The following is a 26,840-nucleotide window of genomic DNA, read 5'->3' as shown; positions in this document are numbered from 1 at the left end:
TACTAGCATTTATGCAGTTTATGTAGTGACTTACGTACATGGAGTAACACCACCACTTATGTTGCATGTTACTCAAGCAATGCAACATATATTTAGGCAGTTTGCATAAGCCGCTATGCAAATTGTGTTAAAGTGGATCAGAGGTGAACTTTTACTCATTGCATAATTGTGTTCCTTTCCTATTGTTTATAGGGCATTCCTCAAGCCAAAAACTTTTTTGTTTTTGTTTTAATACTCTTATTCCCTATAAACTAAATAAACCACGCCCACAGGTTTTCAGAGAGCCTTGGCAGTAGCAAGGGCTCATTAGAGCTCAGTCTAAGCAGGAGGAGGAGGAGGTGTTACTAGCCATTGATTTCAGAGGCAGAGGGGGAGGAGGGGGAATTAGGTTTTTTTTCACAGGCTGAGTGCTCAAGATACAGATAAGCCTGCTTCTGTGTAATGTTTACAAACTTGGCTGCTGTTATTGTATCACAGGAAGAAATAATCAATTTCTATTAAAGCTGTCTGCAGCTAGATTTGCTGTGTAAACTATCTAAACTTTAGATAAGATATATAGACAAGTTACTTGTTATAGTTAGTTTTTCATCTCGGATCTGCTTTAATGCCAGTAATGTTAACATGCACTATCTGCACTCATTAAGATTAACATTCTTTAGTTTGAAATGCCAGTAATACTGTGGTGCACACATCACGCACGGCAGTATTACCTTCGTAGCAGCACCGAGCGTTACGCCAGTAGTGTGACTCGTGTTAATAGAGTAGCACGACCGTTGCTAAGGTAACAAGCATTACTAACGAGCTTTATCGTTAGTAATGCACATTACCATAGCAACATCCACGCTACTCTAGTACCGCGAGTCACGCTACTGCAGTGTTCTCCCCAGGCTCTTTTAGCCGGGTGCACCACCTGGCTAGTTTTGGTGAGCACCTGGCTGTCATTGGCTCACCACCTCCTCTGCTGCAAGAAGAGTTGTGCAGAGAAGTGCCATCCCTGCATTCTCTCATCTCGCCCCACCCGGCTACTTTTTCATGCCACCCAGCTGGAAAATTTCTGGGGAGAACACTGTACTGGCGCAACTCACAGTGCTGCATTTGGAAGTGATGGTAAGTGTTTTTTTTTTTTTCCATTAGCTGCTATCCACTTCAAAATGCAGATCTCAGCCGTCAGAGAAGCATAGATAACAACTGAAGTTTCTTAACCCTTCCTGTACTGGAAACGATATGAGACTCTATTCTTTGCTACTAATGTTCTATTTCTTCGCTGTACTACACATACAACTCATATTATAAGTTTATTTTTCACTTCAGATTCCCTTTAACCCAGTGTTCCCCAACCCTGTCCTCAAGGCCCACCAACAGAGAATGTTTTGTGGAAATCCACAGAGGTTGTTGATCAGCTCTACTGAGACACTAATGACCTCACCAGTGATTGTGTGTGGTTTCCTTCAAAACATGTACTGTTGGTGGGCTTTGAGGACAGGGTTGGGGAACTCTGCTTTAACCACTTCACACCCTAGGGGTTTTTACCCTAACAGACAAGAGCAATTTTATTCGCCAATAACTTTATTACTCCTAACTTACTAATTTTTTTATTCTAAATCATTTTAATGGGAAAAAATAAGAAAAAAAAAATCATTATTTCTCACCCATAATAGTTTTAAAATAAAATGTTCTTCGGTGGATAAAATCCACCCATTTTATTTGCCCCATTGTCCCAGTTATGTCCCTATCACAATGTATGGCGACAATATATTGTTTATGGAAATATAGGTGTAACTTCTTTGTTTTTTTTTATAAGTCTGGTCCATAATTACAAGCCCCTATGTAATAAAATAGTAATATACCCTTATAAAATGCAGATTAAAAAAAGCTGAGTCCCCAAGGCAACTACCGGTATGTATTTTTTTAAACTGATTTTTTTTTGTTTGTTACAAGTGGGTTTTTTTTTTTGGGGGGGGGGGGTTGGGGCTTTAGAAGTGGTAGGGAAGAGATTATTTCTTAATTTTTAATTATAAGTGTACGTGTGTGTATATCTAATTTTACTTTTTGACCACAAGATGGCCCTGTGAGCACCCTCTTGTTTTACAGGGTGTGTTCACTTTTTTTTTTTCACTTCCTGTTTCATGAATAGACATGGCCCCTGATCAGGGTCATGTCCATTCGTTCCAGGCATTGCTATTGGAACGCTCGTTCTCCTTCCCCAATTGCGGTGTCCCGGCGCATAACAGTGGAGGAGGGGGTGTGCGCTCGTTCACAGTGGCAGCAAGAGCAGGCGATGCATTAAAACACCCTGAAGCCGTTAACAGGCTCAAACAGGGCGTTTTAATGTGGCGGCTCATCCGCAAGTGGTTAATAGATCAGCAGATCATGCCCTATTGTCTTTTGTACAAACCTTGCCTACTGATGTGCTTGTAAAGCATTGGGGTCTCACAGCATCATGAGACTGACACAGATTATGTACAAATTGTGTGTTTTTAGGCAGCTTTGCAGACAAGGGAATGAGAGATTCACCAGTTGTTCTGTAATGTACAAATCAATGACATAATCGCTCCTTGCTTTGAACAGCCCTTCTTAGCATTACCAACCAGCAGCTCGTTAAAAAAAAAAAAAAAAGTGTGTATAACACACACACACACACACACACACACACACACACACACACACACACACACACTCACACCTTGCTCTGCCCATCCTTATATATATTAATAATTTTATGAATCTGACAATCTTTCCATTCCCGAATTAAAATTGTGCCATTACATGCCTGTACATCATTCCTGGCACAGAATTTCTCTTATTTGTTTCACTTTTTTTGGGAAAAAAAGGAAAGGTTTCAGAAGAAATTCCCATTAGTTTTCTGGACATGGCTGTAATGCCATTATCTTGTGAACAGAAGCATGTTTAAGTGTAACTTGTCAGTCTCGGAAGCCCTTTGGGTGTTGCTGCGCATTTTTGGTTTCATTGCTGGAAGGGTATTATGCAGGAAGGCAAAATAAACAATTACACCAGCTCTCAGAGCACACAAACACACCACGAGAAGCCAATTGCACTGTGGGTAAAATTACTCCAAAATTGTGTGTAATGAGTGGGAAAAGATTAAAGAAAGCTCTGGCTATGCTGAAAATTGACATTAGCGGAGAGGAAAAAAAAACCTCTTTACAACTCGGCCTGGGAGGTCTAATTCAGGCAGGGAACAAAAACATATCAAGATTGTGTTCAGAGACTTTCTCCAATGACTTCTCTCTGGCCAGAAGGCTATTTCATATAATGTAAAATTAAATTATAAAAAAATCAAGTGAATATTTAGATGAAAGAACCATTTGGAAACAGTTTATTTAGACGGAGTGGCAATGACCCACAAAAGTAAGACATCAAGCGTGAAATTTACTAGAAATTAGCAGTGGGGCCCCAGACTCTGCATGACTTGTCTGAAAGGATGTAAATTAATGTGAAATTAACCCATAGGCAACTCGTTCGAATTCCATATGAGTGCTGTACTGTGCATCATATAGTACTAATGCAAGGGTGTTAAATATGCCAAGCACAAAACTTCACATAAGGCTTCCTAAGATGTAATACTCATTAAAGGCGAGAGAACTCAAGTGACAACAAACTCATCAATAAACATACATAACAAATTTAAATACAAGCCCTAAGAGTACCTGTGCTGTCAGAAATAATTTCCCAGAATTTGCATTAATATGCAGTCATGCAAGGATGGTCAATGAAATGCTAATAAATCAATGATGCAGAATTATGCAAATGTTATGTGAAAATGTGTTTAGCTCAGTGGAATTTGCCACCTCAGTGGGATTTGATTGGTCCATTTTCAAGCTGCATACATTTGCATATAAAATTTGCCTAATTTTGCACACACTTAAAATTATTTGCTTCTCATTATAGTACAAGGCACTGTCCACATCACTCACAGAAATCTCCATGCCTGGACTTTAGGGTTACAGCAGGGGTTTACTCATTTTCTCAGTGCATCTAAAAAGAAGTTGGATGCATAGTTAAAGTGGCTCTCCGGTCAAAACTTAGGTTATGGATGGACATGAAATAAGAACCTGTGTTATACCTTTTCTTGCTGCCTTTTGCTCCTTTATGGGAGATATCCCCAACCACTTCGTGTGTTGCTGGTAACAGGAAAAGTATGCCTTTTTTGATTAATATCAGAGGCTGTAGTAATGCTAAATGTAATTTTGCCTTCTTAGAAACAGAAGGTATTTGCAAAATTTCAGCTATAAGTGAGCAACTGTGTTTTTCCATGATGTATCACTCCCAAATATGCAAATCATCGCTTTATGTCCTAGAAAGCAAGGCTACATATCCCGAACCCCTGGTCTGTATAGTTAAGCATAGGCTGCCTTGCTCTTGTATTCTGAATAGTTTCTCTCTTACCTTACGTGAGTAGCAGAGCAGCACAGCAGAGCACATATGTCTTCTCCAGAGCCAGGTGCTCTCATCCTCTTTACTTCAGTCAGATACAGTGGGATGCGAAAATTTGGGCAACCTTGTTAATCGATTTTCCTGTATAAATCGTTGGTTGTTACGATAAAAAATGTCAGTTAAATATATCATATAGAAGACACACACAGTGATATTTGAGAAGTGAAATGAAGTTTATTGCATTTACAGACCGTGGCCAATAATTGTTTAAATAAAATTAGGCAGGTGCATAAATTTGGGCACTGTTGTCATTTTATTGATTCCAAAACCTTTAGAAGTAATTCTTGGAACTCAAATTGACTTTTTAAGCTCCGTGACCCCTGACCTACTTATACAGGTGAATCCAATAATAAGAAAGCGTATTTAAGGGGGTCAATTGTAAGTTTCCCTCCTTTTAATTTTCTCTGAAGAATAGCAACATGGGGGTCTCAAAACAACTCTCAAGTGACCTGAAGACAAAGATTGGTCACCATCATAGTATAGGGGAAGGATACAGAAAGCTGTCTCAGAGATTTCTGCTGTCTGTTTCCACAGTTGGAACATATTGAGGAAATGGATGACCACAGGCTCAGTTCAAGTTAAGGCTCGAAGTGGCAGACCAATAAAAATCTCGGATAGACAGAAGCAACCAGTGGTGAGAACAGTCAGTCAACTCACAGACCAGCGCCAAAGACCTACAATATCATCTTGCTGCAGATGGAGTCACTGTGCATCGTTCATCCATTCAGCACACTTTACACACCAGATGCTGTATGAAAGAGTGATGCAGAGGAAACCTTTTCTCCGCCCACAGCACAAACAGAGCCGCTTGAGGTATGCTAAAGCACATTTGGACAAGCCAGCTTCATTTTGGAATAAGGTGCCGTGGAATGATGAAACTAAAATTTAGTTATTTGGGCATAACAAGAGGTGTTATGCATGGATGAAAAACACAGCATTCCAAGAAAAACATCTGCTACCTACAGTAAAATATGGTGGTTGTTCCATCATGCTGTGGGGCTGTGTGGCCAGTGCAGGGACTGGGAATCTTGTCAAAGTTGAGGGATGCATGGATTCCACTTAGTATTAGCAGATTCTGGAGACCAATGTCCAGGAATTAGTGATAAAGCTGAAACTGCGCCGGGGATGGATCTTTAATCAAGATGACCCTAAACATTGCTCAAAATCCACTAAGGCATTTATGCAGAGGAACAAGTGCAATGTTCTGGAATGGCCATCTCAGTCCCCAGACCTGAATTTAATTGAAAATCTGTGGTGTGAGTTAAAGAGAGCTGTCCATGCTCGGAAGCCATCAAACGAACTAGAGATGTTTTGTAAATAGGAGTGGTCCAAAATACCTTCATCCAGAATCCAGACTCTCATTGGAACCTACAGGAAGCGTTAGAGGCTGTAATTTCTGCAAGAGGAGGATCTACTAAATATTGATTTCATTTCTTTCTTGTGGTGCCCAAATATATGTACCTGCCTAATTTTGTTTAAGCAATTATTGCAAACCTTCTGTAAATCCAATAAATTAAATTTCACTTCTCAAATATCACTGTGTGTGTCTCCTATACCTATATGATATATTTAACTGTCATTTTTTATCGTAACAACCAACGACTTATACAGGAAAATCATGACGATTAACAAGGTTGCCCAAACTTTCGCATCCCACTGTAGCATTCATCGACCCCTCTTTGGTTCCTGTTGCATGTCATGTGACATGGGGAGCCTACAGTGGGACACTGATGCAAGATATTTGGTTGATGTGAAGAGGACTCAGCACTGAAGTAGGTATGTGTGCTCTGCTGCGCCGCTCTACTACCATTACTACTATCTACTACCATTACTACTATCTACTACTATCACCATTACTCTTTGCAGTCTACATGCTCCCACTGGGCAAAATAATCCAGAACTATGGCCTAGGATACCATTGTTATGCAGATGACACACAACTGTATCTGACCTTCAAGCCTGGCACCCAAGACCCATCAGCATCCATAAATGCGTGTCTAGTGTATTTACAAAATTGGAAGAACACCAGCTGGCTGAGGCTGAACTCTGACAAAACAGAGGTGTTGGTGGTAGGTGGTCCACACATGATGGATAAAGTTCAAAACGCTCACCACCTCAAACTAGCAATTGGGGGAGATACTGTACAGTATAAAGACTCTGAGCGAAACCTTGGGGTGATCCTGGATGGAAATCTAAAACTCAAACAGCAGATATCAGCTGTCGTCAAGTCTTCCTTCTTCCATCTAAGAAATATAGCGAAAATCAAACACCTTATCCCAGCTGAAGACCTACCTGCCCTGGTTCATGCATTTGTATCCTCCCGCCTAGACTACTGCAACGCCCTGTTCATCGGATCTACAGAAAAGGTTCTGCGCCCCTTACAGCTAGTACAGAATGCTGCAGCCAGACTCCTAGCCAATGCCCCCCGCAGCTCACACATCACCCCAGTACTGCAAACTCTTCACTGGTTACCAGTAAAATGGAGAATCAAATTTAAGATCTGCCTGCTGACATTCAAGGCTCTACACCACATGGGACCCAAATACATAGCAGATCTATTGGAACTTTATGCCCCTCAACGCACCCTCCGCTCTGCCAACAAGATGAAGCTGGTTATTCCCAGGGTACACTTAACATTTGGTGCTCGGGCCTTTTCCTACGCAGCCCCTACTCTATGGAACTCACTTCCACAATCAGTACGAGAGGCTCCCTCTCTGGACAGCTTTAAAAAAAGGCTAAAAACTCACCTCTTTTCCCTAGCCTTTGAGACTGCATAATGCAGGGTCACAGCGCTTTGAGTCCCCTGGGAGAAAAGCGCTATATAAATATTATTGTTATTGTTGCTACTATTTACAGTATATAGCATAAGAGAGAGCGGCTGTAAATTCAGAAGTTTAGGTCAGACCTGTCCATGCTGACCCATTTATTTTTCTTTAGCAAGTCAGACCTACATTTCTCAACCTGTACTTGAGGATATACAGTAAAATATGATTGAGTGGGCAACTCCTTGAAAAAAGATGTAAGATATGTTTGTGATATGAAAAGGACATAAATTGGTTAGTGAGTAAATATGTGAAATAAATGAGAGGGCAGAGTCAAATGAACTGTAAGCAGTGAGCTTGGTGAGCCAAGGTTATACCGGTGTTTCAGGCAGACGGGTAGACGAAGAAAATGGGAAAATAACTGTTAGGAAGCTAGAGGTCATGAAAGAAACATAGCGGAATGGAAGTATGAGACTCAAGATTGAAGGGTAGCGAGGCCTGGAGTTGAGTTATGCCTCATCTGCATAAGGGCCCATTTCCACTGTACGCGGTGCAATGCGGCTGCACTGTAACAAAAAACAAACAAAACAAAACACATATATCCAGGCACATCGCCTCTAGTCAGGACATTAAATAAGTTATTAAGGAAAGGGAGGTGCTGAAGGAGGTGTTGCCAGAAAAATTGCAAAAAACAATTGACCCTTTGCACACTCGCATGCAAATGTTCAAACCACAATGGTGCCTTGATGAGTTAATCTGTTAATTTTTTTTTTTTGCACTGTAACCAATGCACGGTAATGGAACAGTTTCCATTGCATCATTCAAACAAACCGACACATCCAGAAAACAGTGGCCTGACAGCCGTTTCGCAAGCCCTGTTCTCTTCCTCAGACTTAGTAGTCTCTGAGTAAGGGAGCAAGGCTGGTGCCCGATTTTCTCTCTCTGCTGCTAATATTGGAATTGTATAGATGTCCGGAGGCACATCTATACAATACCTAACCCCCCCATTGGCTGCCATAAGTGTCATCTAGTGCCGACCTATTCCTTCTTTACTTTTGATTGTGTGTTAGATTTGTTGTAAGCACTTTCCTTTGGAGTAAGTTGCTTTGAAAGCTATGATGGCAAATGTTTTTTTTTTTCTGTATGAAAATACCACATATTGTGATAGCATGTCTTGCTTACTAAAAAGTACCTTATTGTTCATAAAATTCTTGTATAGACATGATTTTTTTTTTTTAAATGGCTGTTCATGGTTCATAATTCTTTTCATTTCTCCAGATGCACCTTACACAAATTAAAAGAAACTGCCATAAGCTGAAGTTCTAATTTTGCTAGTAATAATTCCTTTTTTAATTTGCAGACATGTATGATCAAGTTTTAAAATTTGGTGCGTACATTGTGGACGGCTTACGTGAGTACCGCCAGCCTGTGCTGGTGTACATCCCTCCTCAAGCTGAACTGAGAGGTGGATCCTGGGTTGTGATAGACCCTACAATCAACCCAAGGCACATGGAGATGTATGCTGACAAAGAGAGCAGGTAACATACCTTTTGGGATATCAATAATGATCAAAAAAAGTTTGGTGCAGTTTTTGTTACACTTATTTACATACTGTTCTCACAATAATCACTTCCACTCCATAAACATTCTGTAGTCACAAATGCACCTAGGATCACTGTAACCCAAAATGCTCCCAAATGATCATTGTGGTTGGTAGTTTAGAAACAATTGCTGTACACACACAATGCACTGGTCCCAGCCAAGCTGCCTGTTCTCTGATACGGAGAGGAAAGGATGAACCGGAGGTGCTGTGCTATGGGAATGTCAGTAGAGGTTCCTAAAAAAATGAGTTTATTATTAATGATCGGGCACAATGGATCACAGACAACATTCTCAACATTTCCAGTTGAGATTATGGCAGACAATCATAGCTTAACGGGAACCTGAAGTGAGAGGGATATGGAGGCTAACAGATTTTTTTAATAATGCTAGTTGCCTGGCTATCCTGATCCTCTGCCTCTAATAATTTTACCCATAGAGCCTAAACAAGCATATGCAGATCACGTTTATGACAAAAATCTGACAAGATTAGCTGCATGCTTGTTTCAGGTGTGTGATTCAGACTCTGCCAGAATGCTCAGCAAGGCTGTCGGGCAACTGATATTGTTTAAAAGGAAATAAATATGGCAGCTTCCAAATACCTCTCGCTTCAGTTTCCCTTTAAGCAAGTGGACATTTTGCCCAGCATTGCTGTACTAGTAAAAGGTCCCGGCTTCAAAACTATAGTTATAATTGCCCATTAAAAGTGTTTATGAGCACACCTGTTGCAGTTTTTATGCCATGCTGAATGACTGGGGAGGGCTGGTTCCATAGGTTGTTAGTGAGCTTCTCTATAACAATTTAATATCTCTGTACAGCCAGAACTTCCCTCTGATCTCTCTTCTCATCTGCAGTACTGTTCACACTGTGCAGTCAGTCTGTACATTTAGCCTTCTCCATTACTAGTTAAATTCATTGCAAAAATTATGGATGGGACCTCTCAGAGGAGCATTCTGTTACAAAATGTGGGTGGATTTTTTTTGTATCTGTTTTTACAGAGGAGTTTCTGGGGAGCAATGTAATTTGGAAAGGTTTTTTTTTAGTACTGCTGTAAATATTGCCATTATTTAATGGTATGCATAAAATTCTGGTAAATTTGGTCCTCTGATCATTATCTTCAAAACAATCCTGATGTGTGGATCAGTCCTCTTTCACATATATACAGGGCTGTGGAGTCGGAGTTGGAGTCGGGGCAATTTTGGGAACCCGGAGTAGAAGTTGGAGTCATTGATTTCATAAACTGAGGCGTCGGGAGTCAGTCGGATGATTTTTTACAAAATCCACAGCACTGTTAATTATTAGACTAAGGAGTCGGAGTCGAAGTCGGGGCCATTTTGGGTACCTGGAGTCGGAGTTGGAGTCGTGGTTTCATAAACTGAGGAGTCGGAGTCGGAAGATTTTTGTACCGACTCCACAGCCCTGTATATATATATATGTGGGTGTGTGTGTGTTTGTGTGTGTGTGTGTGTATGTATGTATGTATGTATGTATATATATATATATATATATATATATATATATATATATATATATATATATATATATATATATATATATATATATATATATATATATATATATGTGTATGTATATATATATATATATATATATATATATATATATATATATATATATGTATATATGTATATATATATATGTATATATATATATGTATATATATATGTATATATATATATATATTTATATATATATATATATATATATATATATATATATATATATATATATATATATATATATATATACAAATATGTCAGGAGATAACTATTTACTTACCCTTGCAGTTGAGGGTTGAGTATTGGAAACCAGGGAAACCAGTATGAAATGGTGAGTTGGCATACATTTACAGCCATGCTGATGGCTGTAAAAGGGATCTTACATTGCAAAGGTATTGAGTAATTGTGTAGATCTTTGTAAAGATCTTAAATCAGTGAGATTTGCTTAACAGATATTTACCTTCAGGGGCAAATCCAGGATTTCCAAGGGGGGGGTTCCTGAAAGTGGCGTGTGAGCATGGCCAAAATATGGTGTGGGTGGAGCCAAATACTAGCAGTTTCTAGGCTAAATTGCACCCAGGGTGAGGGCGTAAAATGCGCCCCCAATGTGGAGACAGGTATAGGTGCCCGCAGTATAGGTAGCCCGCTATAGGTCCCCCCCCAGTATAGGTAGCCCATATAGTTGCCCCCAGTATAGGTTAGATAGGTATATGCCCCCCAGTATAGATTAGATAGGTATATGCCCCCCAGTATAGGTTAGATAGGTATATGCCCCCCAGTATAGATTAGATAGGTATATGCCCCCCAGTATAGGTTAGATAGGTATATGCCCCCCAGTATAGATTAGATAGGTATATGCCCCCCAGTATAGGTTAGATAGGTATATGCCCCCCAGGATAGATTAGATAGGTATATGCCCCCCAGTATAAGATAGGTGAAGGAAGGTGCCCGCACCCTGTGTGGGGAGAAGATTGCCCGGGGGAGAAAAGACAGAATAAAATGATGGAGGCGCCAGCCGCGCTAATAAGGGATGCGGGAACCGGCTTTATTCCTCGCTCCCTCCCTCCCTCCCTCTGAATGCCCCTCGCCTGCGGTGAATGTGTGCCCGGCTCCCCCATGAGTGTGTGCGCAGCGGAGCGGTAGGTCCTCTTACCGCAGATCAGGCGCACCAGCAACTAGTCTCTCTGCTTCCTGTGACGTCATGGTAAACAGGAAGCATGAGACTCCAGTTGCTGGTGCGCCTGATCTGCGGTAAGAGGACCTACCGCTCCGCTGCGCACACACTCATGGGGGAGCCGGGCACACATTCACCGCAGGCGAGGGGCATTCAGAGGGAGGGAGGGAGGGAGCGAGGAATAAAGCCGGCTCCCGCATCCCTTATTAGCGCGGCTGGCGCCTCCATCATTTTCTTCTGTCTTCTCTCCCCAGGCGGCCGGGCCATGCGGCAGCCCCACTTCCGGTCTCGGTGCAGGGGGGTATTCTAGACACCCAGAACAACCCCCTCCGTGCGCCACTGACCTTTACAAAAATATTTAATGAGTAAATCATCAAAAACGTTTCTTGGTGTTTATTATTTGTGACAGGTCATATTTAATCTAATTTGCTTGCAGAGGTGGCGTACTGGAGCCAGAAGGAACTGTGGAGATAAAGTTCAGGAGAAAAGATTTGGTGAAAACAATGCGCAGAGTAGATCCAGTCTACATTCATCTTGCAGAGAGATTAGGTAAGTGTTTATTGGTGAAGACTATCGTGGACCAATGGATTGACTTTTTTTTTTATATATATCTAAGGCTGGCGTGCTTCCTGGCCTTTATTACCTTACCAAGCCCTGCTTATTTGACCACATCTACCTGCCACAACTCCATGAATGCGTGCCTTAGCCTTCTCTCTTACCACGGCCTTCACTTGAATAATAAATATGACGGCTTCCGCCTGCCCTGATCTCAAGCCTGGGTATTACTAGATTATTAGAACCTGTGGATCTGAGATTGTAGAGATTGCTACGCAGCTGCAACATTTCTTTCATGTATCCAGGGCGTAGATTATGTAGCGATTTAAATGTCAGTAGGCTTATCTTGAATAGGATCCTTCATTTTGTCGGTAGCCAGTTAAGGGAGTGCAGGACTGGTGTTATGTGGCAGTGACTAGGTTAACACAGCCTGGCAGTAGGTTGGTTAGTTAACACAGCCTGGCAGCAGTATTCTGTATCAGCTGTAAGAGGTACAAGTCCCTGTTTGGAAGACCGATGTAGAGAGCATTACAATAGTCCAGTCGGAATGTAATGAAGGCATGAACTAAAGTTGGCAGATCTACTGGGGGATGAGGTGCTTGATTTTTGTGGTGTTCTATAGGTGTACATTAAGAGTAGCAGTACATAGTTCCTTGTGGGCCCTCTAGTGAAGACCAGGTGGCCACTAAGTCTCCTTGTTTTGGTGGAGCCTACACCAACCACTACTGGCAGAGTCAACCGTAATAAGGGGAAAGTCAAAGATAATGATGGCAGCCCCAAAATTTGTATCTTTAAAATGATTTTATATCACTGAAGTCCAAAAACTATGGCACAAAGATCTTTTTTTAATTCGCCCCTTGAGCTGTTTTTTTAAATGTTTCTACATGCAGCACGCATGTGACTTAGGGTAAGTGAGTATACTCTCTTCTCCCCACTGGAAGCCTCATGCATTCTGCTGACACCTAGTCAGCTGTGCAATTTAGCGGTAGCCACAACTATAGTACCGTTTCTACATAGAAGGTTAAGACTGTTGGCAAAATTATATCGAACACTGAGATACCTGCTAGCATGAAGACCACTAAAGGAAAGTGAGTACACACTCTGTGAACACCTGAGGGATTTTCAATTTTAATTGGAGAACTGCTTTAACTCTGCTTTGTGTAAGAGTTGATGAGGTACTTTATAAGTAATGGTAATCCCACATTAAAAAAAAAATATTCTCTGCCTTTTGCCACTTTTGTTATTGGACATAGACACTTCTACTGCTGAGTGAAGTATTCAGTTAAGCAAGTGTATAGTTTTCTTGTATTGTACTATGTGACTATATTTATGTATAATTTTCTCTTTCACATACATTATTTTTGCTTCTTCTGTTTTGGTTTATTTTCTTATCCTCCACCTCCTCCTGGCTTCCTCCATGCCTTGTTTTTTTTCCATATTGGAGAGACTTAAGATGTTGTTTTTGAAATAATTATGACAAAGGCATTTGTATTTGTGTGATAGAAGAAAAGATTAGCAGAACGGTGTGCTATTGATAGACATCTTCTATAGGTGATCCAAAATTGCTTGCCAATTCATCTGCTTTCTTGCATTGTTCGGCTACTTATTCAGTACAGTTGAATGAAGGTACAATTGTAGAATACAGGGTAATGCATTTTTTTTTCAGATTTTTCTTTCTGGCCAATTTAAAATTTGTCAAAGTTGGTCTTCTTCTGGATCGCTGCCCTTTGATATTTCACGCACTCCATTTGCCACAAACAAGCCGTGGGGTCGTGGTTCATGCTGACTGCAGCAGAAATGGGGAGAGCTCCATTTATCATAAGCTGCCTGCTGAATTTCTATCATTAGCCAGGGGTTCACTGCCTCCTTTAACCCCTCAGACTCTATTGCTGTAGTGGATTATCTTTATGTAAGTCTGTGTGTGAGGGTTTCTACTTCATATTTTCATGTTCATGTGTGCCAAATTTATCTGCTAGATGTTATTTGTTGTGCAGCATACGTAGGAGTGTGGGAAAGGACAGAAAACGTGTGTGAAAGGAATCTTACATTTCTAGCAAACTCCTATGACAGGTTTATGATCACTGCTTTATATTTGTACAGTACATGACGGCACGTTTTATGGTTCATTATTGCTAATTTAACACTCTTTGTTTTTTCTTGAGAAAACTAAATGTATTTTATATTTTGGAGTATAGGCTTGAGACTTAAGTTCACTTTGCAGAAATAGTAAAACCGTTTTATCAGAACTTGCTTGCTCAACAGACTTCTTATTTAAAGTAAAGTGGTGTTTATGATTTCTCAATCATCCAGAGCATGCTTGTGGGCTCCATTACCTCTGATGTGTGACATCATCCTCTGCTTGTGTTTTACTTGGGTCCAGGATTTTTATTAGAGAGACTCCAGGCATGAACTCCATTTCTGGTGGACACATTAGCAGATTACATGGTTGTTGCCTGCTTTCAGCACCCCCTCCTGTGGCTACATTAACATGCACAGGTTATGTTAATAGCACATTTCTGCACTCATTACACAGGCAGCAGCCGCCTTAAGTCCGGGAGGGCCAACACTGAATGATAAATGGTTGCAAATAACTACTTATGTACATGCTTATATTTAAAATATAGGTCTGTGTTGCAGTTTGACCTGTGCGAGTGTGGCCTCTTGGAGAGGTATGAAAGCGTGTACATGTAAAAATGGCGCCATGGTAATTTGGGTGCTGGAGATGGCTGCTAGTAGAATACTGGGGAAATTACCAATACTCACAATGGTAGTTTCAATAGGAAAATATCAGTAAATGTTACCAATGTCTTACTATCGCTAAACCTAACTAACTCTATTTTCAATATTCAACACTAAACTTAGTCAAAGATAGAGTAATGTTGGGCATTTTCTGCCAGAACTAGTAACATAATCCTGTCCCTCCCACAGCTCAGAGCATTAAAGATCAAGCAGTTGTTGAGTGTTGAGTGTGATACAATACAGTGCTCTGTTTCCAAAATGATTTTGAAATTAATGTGAATGCATATTTTCTTTAAGCATTGTATTCATTTGTGAAACTTTAATTTCACTGTGTGTGTGTGTGTGTGTGTGTTTGTTTTTGTGTGTTTGTGTGTGTTTTGCGCATGCCGAAACAGCTTCTGGTGGGTGGGGTAAGGGACAGATCAATGCGCTCTAGATTCTTAGCCAAGACAGTCCCAGGTGGCCACGTTTGGAGCTTATATAGGCTGTATTTAATCAATATATAGCTATAAAAAGCACTGTGGACACTGAACCAAGGATAATGAAGGTAAAAATGGGTACTCTGAATAATGTACAAATGTCATCTAGAAAGTAACAGCCATTTGCGTTTGTCTGCCACAAAAGGTATTCTTTCAATGTAATTTAATTCTCATTTGGTTAACCCAGTCTCTACCTGCACCACTTGTCACATGAATGTAGAATGCCAGTAACTGTTTGTTTGGCAGCATTAACATTAAGTACACCCCCACAATACCTCCAACCTATAGGTGAGGAGTGTGATAGTACTACAAAAAAGGGATTGAAAACATTTTAAAATATATGGCAAATGTTTAAATAATTAAACTCCTGTGTCCATGCTTCCTGTCCCTGTGTAGCGTTGTCCATGCTTTTGCCCACTGCGCATGTGCGCAGCACGGACCCAGAAACAGGAGGCCGGGGATGGGGCTAGGGAATCCAGCGGGCGGCGTGTGAGCAGGCGTCCGGATGTGCGGCGGGTGATCGGGCGGCGGTCGCGTGAGGTGGCGGGTTAGCGGGTGCGCCCCGGAACACAGACCTAGAGTACGTTTTTAAACGGGCTTAGGTCTACTAGTGTTTAAATAAAGGAGGTGATTATGTAATTGTAGAGAGAAAAAAATCAGAACATACAATGGCCCTTATTCAATTCATTTTTTCACTTGAGTTTTCTTCTAGGAGATAATTTTTCATCTTCTGTTTCAAATTACTTTTCAGCATTCTGTTACTGAAAAAGTACCAAAAAGTAGGACAAAAATACTGACACAATTATTCTGAGTATTTTCTTGCTTGCTGGTGGCTCAAAAGGCATTTTATTGGTACAGTGTGAAAAGATCACGTAGGAGAAAAAGTGAATTGAATAAGGGCCACTGGCACATATGCTATTAACTTTTTTCTCCCGAGTTATCGCCTAGGAGATAATTTCCATCTTCTCTTTAAAACAACTTTTCAACATTTTACCGTTAAAAAAGTAGCCAAAAGTTGGTGAAAAAGTACTGTTAAATTTATTTTTATTATTGTCTTGCTTGCTGGTGGTTTAAAAGGCATTTTATGACTACGTGTGAAAATATCAGGAGAAAACTCAGGAGAGAAAGTGAATTGCATATGGGCCACTGTTGCTAAAATAAGAATAAAAAAAATATGTCTCCTTCACCACTAAGGGTTTTTTTTCACCCTTATGTGCCAAAGAAATTTTAACATTTTAGCTCTTCTCCCTTTCATTCACCAATAACTTTATCACTTCTTATCACTCCTAAATGATCTATATCTTTTTTTTTTTTTTTTTCACCACAAATTAGGCTTTTTGGAGGTGATATTTGTTTTCAGTAATTATTTTACTGTCAATGCATTTTAAAGGGAATACTAGGGAAAAAATAAACTATTTCTCCAATTCCATCCTCTATGATTTTAAAATAAACAATGCTGCTATAAATCAAACCCACACATTGTATTTGTCTATTTGTCCCAGTTATTATAATGATTAACCACTTAAGGACCACAGGCTCAAACCCCCCTAAAGACCACGCCATTTTTTTTTTTTTACAAAATAGGCCACTACAGCCTTTTTTTCACATTTAAGGCAACTGCAGCTTTAAGGCCTTGCTGGAGGGCCACACAACTCAGCACACAAGTGATTCCCCCCCCCCCTTTTCTGCCCACCAACAGAGATTTCTGTTGGTGGGCTATGATCACTCCCAGGATGTTTTTAACAAATATTTTTATGTTTATTTTCCTAATAAAATCTTGTATTTTTTTTTAATTTTTCCCCCTCCCTCCCCCCGCCAGCCAATCACTCTGATCGGATCACCCCTGAGCCTGCCAGGAGGACAGCGCTGCCTTAGATCGCAGCGCTGTACAGAGTAAATGTCTCCTACCGGCGATCGTCATCCAAATGGAGATGTGCGTGCATCGGCACGCGCAATCTTCTGCAAAACATGCCTCCAGGACTGCACGCTGATCAGCGTTAGGCAGTCCTGGGGCCGCCCTTTCGCTGCTATAATGAATGGTGAAATATATTATTTTGAAATAAGTGTATTTTTTCTGTTTTGTACCAGATCAATTACAAGCCCTTATTTACTAAAATAAAAGTAATATACCCTCAAGACATACATAGTACAAAAGCCCTAATGTAACTACTTTTTTTTTAATGCTGTCACTTTTTGGGGGGTAACTGGGAGGCAGGGGAGGGATACATTTAATTTTATTTAAATTATATAGTGTATTTATTTTGTTGCCACTAGATGTCCCCACACACACTATTCTGTGAGCTCTGAACAGAGTTCAGAGCATAGAGGCAGTGTTGTTACAGGAATGATCATTGGCTTCTCATTGAAGCCATGACCATTGCCTTACAGGCACTTTTCTTGGCTCAGGGAACATTCCCGTTCACCAATCACGGATGTGTCAGTCTCAGAGGGGATTTTTTCAGCACAATCTTGTATTATCCAATATTGTTTGGTCTGATATGTATGTGGTTGTTTGACTAGTAATTTTGTGTGATGTGATTTGTGGTTTATATAATGATATTGAACAGTGGTTTGTAAACAGATAGATAGCACATTTTTGCACTCTATTGGATAGCATTGTATTGTTTCCAGAACCCGGGTTCTGAGCCGCGCATGCGCGGACGGGCTCAGTTGGCTATTGCACGCACTCAGGAAGAGGAGCTGTGCGGCCCAGATGTGCTTAGCGATAATGCATTGTTGCTAATCTTCCGGGGGGGGGGGGGGGGGCGCTCAGCAACGGATTACCACAGAGTACAGAGTATTACGTCGCTGCTCATCCACCCTTAGGACCTCTTCTCATTCCCATGCATATGACTTCTCACATGCTCACCCCTCCCTTCCCCCAATTCTTTCTTGCATTAAAATCCTGAAAGCAAACTTGCACACAACATAAATTCAAGCGATACCCGTTGTGCAGTTACAACTTTCCTGGAGTCTCACATTATTTGGAGTCTGAGGAGTTAATTCTGGTCAAAAAACCTTAAAAACCACCACCTTGCCACCTGTGATAAATTTCAGAGTGTATGGTAAGTCGGTGAGGAAAAATTTTACAATGTGCAAACACTGACTAATTTATAAATGAATACAGTATATATAAGTATGGTACTTCTATCATAAACTCTCAGATAGCAGTGTTAAACTTTGTTGGCAATCAGTTGACTATTGCAGGAGCTGAAAATGAGTTGTACCCTGTGCACCTCATTACTTCTGCTGCAAGGCGGGGGTTTGTGGGCAGTCTCCTAGCCACTGTACTCCTAACAGAGTACACAGAGGACTGTTGGTAAGGCTGCAAAGAAGAACAATGTGTGTGTTATTGAAGTGCAACAATGCTTTTCAGTTAGGCTTGCGTCTCCTTCCATTTCCACTACCCGCAATCACGCATCTATCTGTTGGGTAAAAGCACAAATGCACCGAAAATCCTGCAGGCCGGCAATTGCGATTCAGGGAAAAACGAATCACACTAGTGGAAAAACAGCACAGTGTTTTATGTATTAATTGTGGTGCTGATATGATTTGCAAAATGGGCACAATCCAATTTTCTGATCGGATCATAGAAAAGAGCCCTAACATTTCACTGGCAAAAGACTGTTCTATAAATCTGGAAGTTTTATTTCATTTTTTGTAAACAAAATGGAGTTTTCCTTTATGATTCTAGGCGAGGTACTGGTATAGGTGAAAGCCAAGCTCATTGATGACAAAACTTCCTTCACAGATGCCGTTCTACACATACCTTTTGTTTGCACATCTGTTCTGTTCATGAGAAATTTATGATGGCTAACTCCTCTGGGCCCCTGTAACCAAAACAAGGTGCTTTTAAGAGGAGCTGCAGAGAGAGAGAGAGAGAGACGGCTCTTTTAAATCTAGAGTAGCTGTCAGAAATCAATCGTGAGCATCAGCTGTTTAGATAAGGTATTTTTAGAATTTCCATAAAGCAAGATGGCAGCCTATTATTATTATTAATATTATTTTTTATTTATATAGCGCCAGCATCTTCCGTAGCGCTGTACATAATACAAACAAATAATGGGGAACAAATATACATAAGAAATACAAGACACTGTACAGTCATGCCATTGAATAGAATAAATATAGATACATACATAGTTGATATGTAGTTGGTACATGTACTTATGTTAAAATACCAGCAGAATGAGAAACACTAGGAGGAGGTCCCTGCCCTTGTGGGCTTACAATCTAGAGGGTAGTGGGGAGGAAGCAAAAGGGAAGGAAACACAAGGATTAGTGGGTGAGCCAGTGTGCCTTCAGTGCTGTCTATAGCAAATTATAGGCGTGTCTGAACAGGTGTGTTTTCAGAGTACGTTTGAAGGTTTCCAGACTCGTGGCATTACGAACTGGCTGAGGGAGGGAGTTCCAAAGGAGAGGGACAGCCCGTGAGAAGTCTTGGATGCGAGAGTGAGAGGAGGTGACTAGGCTGGAGGACAAAAGGGTCTCCTGTGAGAAACGAAGGGTCCGGGCGGGGAAGTATCTGGAGATTAAAGAGGAAATGTATGGAGGCGATAGCTTGTGTAGAGCTTTGTATGCAAGTGTGAGAAGTTTAAACTGGATCCTTTGGGCAACTGGTAGCCAATGGAGGGATTGGCAGAGAGGGGCTGCCTCAGAGGATCTAGAAGAGAGGTGGATGAGACGGGCCACAAAGTTTAGTAGGGATTGGAGAGGTACCAGTCTGCTTTTTGGTAGATCACAGAGTAGGGTGTTGCAGTAGTCAAGACGGGAGATGATTAGGGCATGCACAAGCATTTTAGTTGCTTCTTGTGAAAGGAAGGGACGGATTCTGGAAATGTTTTTGAGATGGAAGTAGCAGGAGGTAGTTAAAGTGTTAATATGTGGTTTAAAGGAGAGCTCAGAGTCCAGAGTTGCCCCTAGGCAACGAGCTTTGGGGGTTGATGCTATTGGAGTGTTATCTACATTGATTGTGACAATGGGAGGTGGAACAGAGAGCGAAGGTGGAAATATCACAATCTCCGTTTTGCTCATATTGAGTTTAAGGAAGCAGGATGACATAAATGTAGATACAGCGGATAGACATTCGGGGAGCCTACATAAAATGAGGATGGCAAATTCTACAGCAGTGGCCAGCAGAGTAAGATGAAACTCATATCAGTAAAGAAGTTATTTGGATTGTACAATGTGGTAGAGATGGGCTCAAGCAGAGCAAAGTTTACCTCATTTTTCCTTTCTGTATAATTGATCCTCATAGTTGTGAGGTTTTAGTTTGCTCAGTCCTTCTTGCCGTGTATTGTAAGCCAGGCGTCACCTATTCAGAACAGCTTTGTATTGTTTTAACTACTAGTGGATGTTTTTTAGGAACTCCGGAGCTGAGTCCTGCTGATTGCAAGGAACTGGAGAGCAAGCTTAAGGAGAGAGAAGAATTTCTGATCCCAATATACCATCAAGTTGCCGTACAGTTTGCAGACCTGCATGATACTCCAGGCAGAATGCAGGAAAAGGGTGTTATAACTGTAAGCATAAAGTACCATTATTTTGTCACTTCAGTAACCGTAGGGATACTTGACCCAAGGCAAAGCTAAGGTAAGCACCGAGGTGCGTTATGCTGGATCCACATACCTCTGTGCATTGTCCATTTCACCATAATCACTCCCTAAAAAATCTGACTTTTGGCTAACGTCAAATTTTCAGATAGAAAGAGGCAGGCTTCCTGTGATGTTCCCTCCTATCACCCTCCCATTCCCTCCTCTTCTCTGCCCCCTTCACACCATTTAAAGTGAACCTCCAGACTAAAAATCTACTCAGCAGCACTGAAAAGGCTTGTTGTTTCTTTAACAGTTTCACAGTATCACAACTTTGTTTTTCTTACCCAAGCCTCATTTTTAGCTGCTCAGAAGCTAAGCTTCATACCATCAAATAAATCTGCCGGGCATTTTAGAAGCCTAGCGCCCACAGCTGGGAGTGGTAATCAGGACACAGGACAGATGGAACTGTGTCTCATGCTCCCTGTCCCCTCCTTTCAACCAAAAAGATGGCTGCCCTCATGAAATCACAAACATTTGTTGTTCTTTTAAAACAGTGTGGGTAAGAGATTATATTACCTATCTATTTTAATTAACATAACTAATGTAACTTAATGACAGTATGGTTGTTTAGGCTGAAGTTAAGTGCTTATCGGTGCCATTGCTGCAGATTCGCAGCGTTCCCCATATGCGATTTGAAAGGGGTTACGCAGCCTGACTAAATCAATAGGCTCCTGTCTGATTCACATGCGGGGAAAAATCGCATGGCATGCTGCATTTTTTTCGCATCAGAAATCCAAATCCCCATGCATGGCTAGAGGTATTCGGATGTGTCTCCCATCACATCTATGTTGGCATTGCATCTCACAAGACGCATGCCAGGACTGTGTTGTAGGCAGCTTTGCTTTGGGATCAGGTATCCTTTACGTTTGCAATTCTTCATTCTCTGCTTGTGTTTAATAAATACAGGATGTATTGGAGTGGAAAACATCAAGGTCTTTCTTCTATTGGCGACTAAGAAGGCTACTTTTGGAAGATGTCGCAAAAAAGAAAATCAATGCAGCAAATCCAGAGTTAACAGATGGACAAATCCAAGCTATGTTAAGACGATGGTTTGTGGAGGTGGAAGGAACTGTCAAGGTAAAGCCAGTCGACAATATGTGTATTTATGTATGCATGTCTATGTCATAACATTAGAACTACTGACAGGTGAAGTGTATAACATTGATCATCTCATAACAATGGCACATTTCATGGTGTTTGATATATTAGGTAGCAAATAGACTGGCAGCTCTTAAGGTGATGAGTTGGAAGTAGAAAACATGGTCAAGAACAACTGATCACTATTCCAAAGTAAACATACGAGTGCCAAGTACTGGCAATCATGCACTTACTAAACAAATAAATCGATCCCCATCCATAAATACGTTACTAGCTATGACTGTAGTGCCTGCTTGCTAAATGGCACACAAGGCTGCTCCTGGGACATTAAAAGTACAGTTTGTGCTGTTAAAGAGAACCAGAGGTGATCATTTTTGTAAAAAAAAAAATACCTGATCCGGAGTGCTTCTTGAATCAGGTAGCCTCAATTACTGCCGCTGACTGCAGCTCCTGTTGCCAGAAATCCTTTAGTTTCACTTTTTTTTAAGCGCTGCTCTGTGTGTCTCATCACAGAGAAGAGTGCAGAGCGGCGGGAGAGAGGCAGAGCTGCCCAATGAGAGCTGGGGAAGGGGTGTTGGGAACACCCCCAGTAAGTGCTTTGCAGGAGAACCTCTCCTGCAAGGGATGCCACTTCAGCAGGATAGCCAGGCAACTGGTATTGTTTACAAGGGAATAAATATGGAAGCCTTACTATGTTTCTTACCTCAGAATTATTTTGGGATAACTAGTACATACCACCACCTGCATGCAGGATGAACTGCTATTATTGAGATATATGTTTTTCTCCCCCTTAAATCTGGCTAATAGAATCCTAGCACATTACATTGCTGGAAGAGAATGGGCATTTTGCCAGTACAGTGGGATTTTAGTTACTTGCTTATTTATCTTTGCTGTTACCTCCTTTTGATTGTGCATCTATACAATACTTGTTTTTCATGGCTAGCTGCTAAGTTCTGCCTCTCATGCACAGTGTGTCTGTTATTATTACAGTCATCTTTTCCAGTTCCATATGTTGTAATCTGTTTTGAGGTGCCACTTATCCTGTATGTTTGGCTTAGTAATCATTAGCAGTACTAACACTTCTAACCCATCACCACTATAGAGCGAGAACACCTACTGTATGTTAACACCTTTGTGGGACAATTTGTATTCATGTTAAGGCATGATGGGTATCCCATAAAGATATTGGAATTAAACACAATGTTTGCCAGGAAGATGGATTAATAAAAAAGACCCTTTTTGCGGAGGGGGGGGGGGGGGGACTGTTCTCTGAGAATTTCTACCCCATTCATGTCATTTCAATAACGATATGCCTGAAAAGAAGGCTTGTTTGTGGAACTGGGTACAAGAAACTTTGTACTGGTGCATATCATGGACTATGGAATCTCCTAATTCCTACCTAAGGATGAAATCTTTTCAAGCCTGAAGAGGCTGAGTTTTCAATATCAATAAAAAATAGGCACAAACTGAATCCTACTTGGGGGGTACTAGGCTAAGCAAAGGTCATTTTTTTATAGCTCAGTTATTCATACATTTGCCCATAGACAGCTATAGCACAATCTAGGGGATCTGGATACACGCTCAGGTCTAAAAAATGGAAAAAATAATCATATGACTTTCGTCTACCCTGTAGATGATTTTCTGTGCTGTGCTGGGCCAGTCCATTTGTTGGCAATCAAATACCTACTAGCAGTGGTGACTGTGCACTGTATGCACAATATACAGAAAAAATACTGTATCTATGCACTTGCTACAAAGCAATTTATCTGTCAGAATAATTGGTTAATGTGTAGGCACCTGAGTTTCTGGACAGCACTCTTTTTTCCTTGTTGACTTTTTGTTATGTGTAAAATCTATTTTTGTCTATACACCTTGCTTCTCAAGTGTAAAAAATCTAACTATAAATGAACAGAGCTCACAATGGTCAATCTCGAATTAGCTTCTAGGCATTTGCATCTACCAATGATAGATGTGGCTGAGAAGAGGGGGGCAGACATGGCTGAGAGGGAGTACGTGTGCATTTATAGGCAATGCCTGCATGTGTTTAGGAGCTTGTGCCTTGTAAGCTAATACATTACACCAATCAAGGCAAGTTATCTTAAGCTACAATTAATCTGCTCCCTGGCATATGTTGATAGGAAAGCATCATGCTGTTTCTTAATTAAAAGCAAACGGATTAAAAATGATTAATAACAGTATTAAATATTCACACAAACTAAAAGCTTTGGGATTCCTAGTTAAATCTTGCTTTGTGTAAGGTTTTTACAGCAAGCATATTTTTCCAAATATTTCTGTTTTCCCCTTGCATTTACAATCTGCTCTTTCAAACTGCTTTTACAGGAGATTTATTTTCCTACGTGATATGCTGTATCACTGCATGCTCTGTTACCAGACAGATAAGAGAATATTTGCCAGATTCCAGAATCAAGTATTTCTTATTCATCTAGTTCCTTAATTTCCAGTGATAATGCATATTTTTAGCTTCCTTAAAATAACACCAGTTTTTCCATGACTTGCTGTTTATACATGCACACAATTTATCAGTGGCACAACATTCTGACATGCAGATCTCAGCTACTAGAGCCACACTATGAAAACATCTTAGTTTTCATTGTAGATCCCTTCTTATTTTTTAGATGTCTTGTTGTCCCCTGACTGTAGACTCTAATTTTAGCCAGTAGTCAATAATGTTAGTAAAGAGCATCCAGCTGCCAGAATACCATTATAACAACAGTATGGATCCAGTCAGTGATGGTGCCTATTGGTGCATACACGCATCCAATTTTGATTGGTCACTTTTTTTCTATATCTTCCATATAGAATGATGATCAATTGATTTTGAATACTGTAAACAGATTGTGCAAGTTGCTCTCATACCACATGGAAGTGGTAGAATTGGCCAATCATGGTCCAATCAAAATTGGATGTGTGCATACACTCAATGGCTGTCATACACACACACATCTCCATCTCTGTACAGTATAGCAGTTAATGGAGTTTTCCTGGAGCTCAAAATATCAGTTTGATTCAGAAAGAGTACCCAGTTTTCCGGACATTGGACTTATTTTTTTTATCATTAAAGGAATACTATCGATACCCAAGTGTTCTAAAATGACAGTGTACAAATAATGTCTAAGTAGCTGTGTAAATATTTTCCTACTTTTCATGTTAAATATCAGAGGCAAAAGCTGTAATTTATTGAGGGTAGGATTTAGCTATATTGGGACAAATCAATTGCAGAAGGGGGGTCTGCTTCAATGCGCAGCCAGAGTTGCATATCAGACTACAGAAAGCAAATATAAAACATATCAAACTCTGAAAGTAAAAACAGTATGTAAAAGCTGTGACCATTAGTTACATTTCCTCTGCTCTCTTCAGACACTTCAGTTAGAAACACAGGACACAGGAGCTGCAGCTGTTGGGAGCTCTCTTCTCTGTCACACACAGAGTTACACATAGAGTTAACTGATCAAGTGTGAGGGGAATTTCCCCTCTCCTCATGGCTCAGTCAGCCGTCAGTTTTGGCGTTAGTAAACTTTGAATGTATTTTGCTAACCGTAAACAAAGAAGTTGCTACTAAAATGTATACACCAGTACTTAGCAGCACTTCCCAAACAATTCCTGTGTCAATTGAAAAAAATGTGTGAATCGATAGTATTCCTTTAAATTGTCCATTTCTAAACTGGTACCCCACCCAAAAAGGGGACTTAGATAATTAGTATAATCTAGCGATATTATTCCACTTGTCTCAATCTTATCTTGTAGTTTAACCATTTCAGTACCGACATACAACCCCTCACCCCTTTAAGGAAACATCTGAGAATTCAAAAAAAAAAAAAAAAAAAGATTTACTTACCTGGGTCTTCCTCCAGCCCCTGAAACCTATGTGTCCCTCACCGCAGCTCTGCTCCAACCAGTCTCCCGGGGTCCCCTCCATAGCAGCCGCCGACTCGGGCAGGTCAGTGGCCTATGCGCGAGCGGGCGGCTGCACCATTCTCAGCTGCGCTCCCATGGCCGGGAACATTCTGTACAGGTGCTGTACTTGTGTGGCTGTGCAGAATGTTCCCAGTCAAAGTATTTTTAATTGTAAAAATTATGGAGAAAGGGTTCATGAAAAAGCGTAATTAGTAATTGTATCATGTAGAGGGTGTGGTCTTAAAAGTGGGTGTGGTTAAACTGTATATTTTTGTAATAGTTTTCACTGCATCATTTCCATCACTACCCCCACCCCATCACTACCCCCCCCCCTCTTTATACAGATCTTTCTGATAGTTTAGTGGTCCCCCATATGTTTCCTCGATGGTCTAGTGACCCCCAATATGCATTATTGGTAGTCTAATGCCCCCATATGCTTCCCTGGTGGTCATTGATTCCCCACAGCTTCCCTGCTGGCCAATCCCCCCCATAGCTCCCCTCTTTGTCTGTGACCCCCCATTGCTCCCCCTGGTGGGCAGAGGCTCCCTATTGCCCCCTGGAGGTTAGTGGCTTCCCTGGTAGTCAGTGGTCCCCTTGGTGGACAGTGCCACCCCCTTAGCCTCCCTGGTGATTAGTGGACACCAGGTGGTCAGTGCCTCCCTGGTAGTCGGTGGCCATCCTGGTGGTCCCCCAGGTGGTCAGTGTTAAATAGCTGTAACATAACCTGAGGCAAATTATTCCACGCAGCATGCACACTGGGTGTTATACTGAACTGGATCCTGAAACAGGCTCCCACTGTGTCTTCCTCCTGCACTGTCCTGTCCATGGACATCTCCTGGATGACGTGGACATTGTTTGTCTGCCCAGCGAAGGCTGGAGTTGCAGTACTAGTACAGAACTGCTATCTGCTTGCTACATCTGCAGCACAGTCACACTGTCTTCTCCATTGCGCAGTT

The 26,840-nt window shown here is 41.0% G+C and overlaps 1 protein-coding gene across 4 annotated transcripts in view; it reads left to right on the top strand.

Annotated features, from left to right (window-relative positions):
• ACACA (acetyl-CoA carboxylase alpha) overlaps positions 1 to 26,840 on the top strand; it is a 421,319-nt gene that overhangs the window by 352,823 nt on the left and 41,656 nt on the right. For all 4 annotated transcript variants that reach the window (XM_068269366.1, XM_068269368.1, XM_068269365.1 and 1 more), the window contains exons 50-53: positions 8,578 to 8,755; positions 11,944 to 12,056; positions 20,645 to 20,799; positions 21,778 to 21,948. In XM_068269366.1, the coding sequence (XP_068125467.1) occupies positions 8,578 to 8,755; positions 11,944 to 12,056; positions 20,645 to 20,799; positions 21,778 to 21,948 (617 nt within the window). The remainder of the gene's footprint in view (positions 1 to 8,577; positions 8,756 to 11,943; positions 12,057 to 20,644; positions 20,800 to 21,777; positions 21,949 to 26,840) is intronic.

Source organism: Hyperolius riggenbachi, chromosome 2, assembly GCF_040937935.1.
Source record: "Hyperolius riggenbachi isolate aHypRig1 chromosome 2, aHypRig1.pri, whole genome shotgun sequence".
Taxonomy (NCBI): domain Eukaryota; kingdom Metazoa; phylum Chordata; class Amphibia; order Anura; family Hyperoliidae; genus Hyperolius; species Hyperolius riggenbachi.
This window is presented reverse-complemented; position numbering and strand designations above follow the sequence as displayed.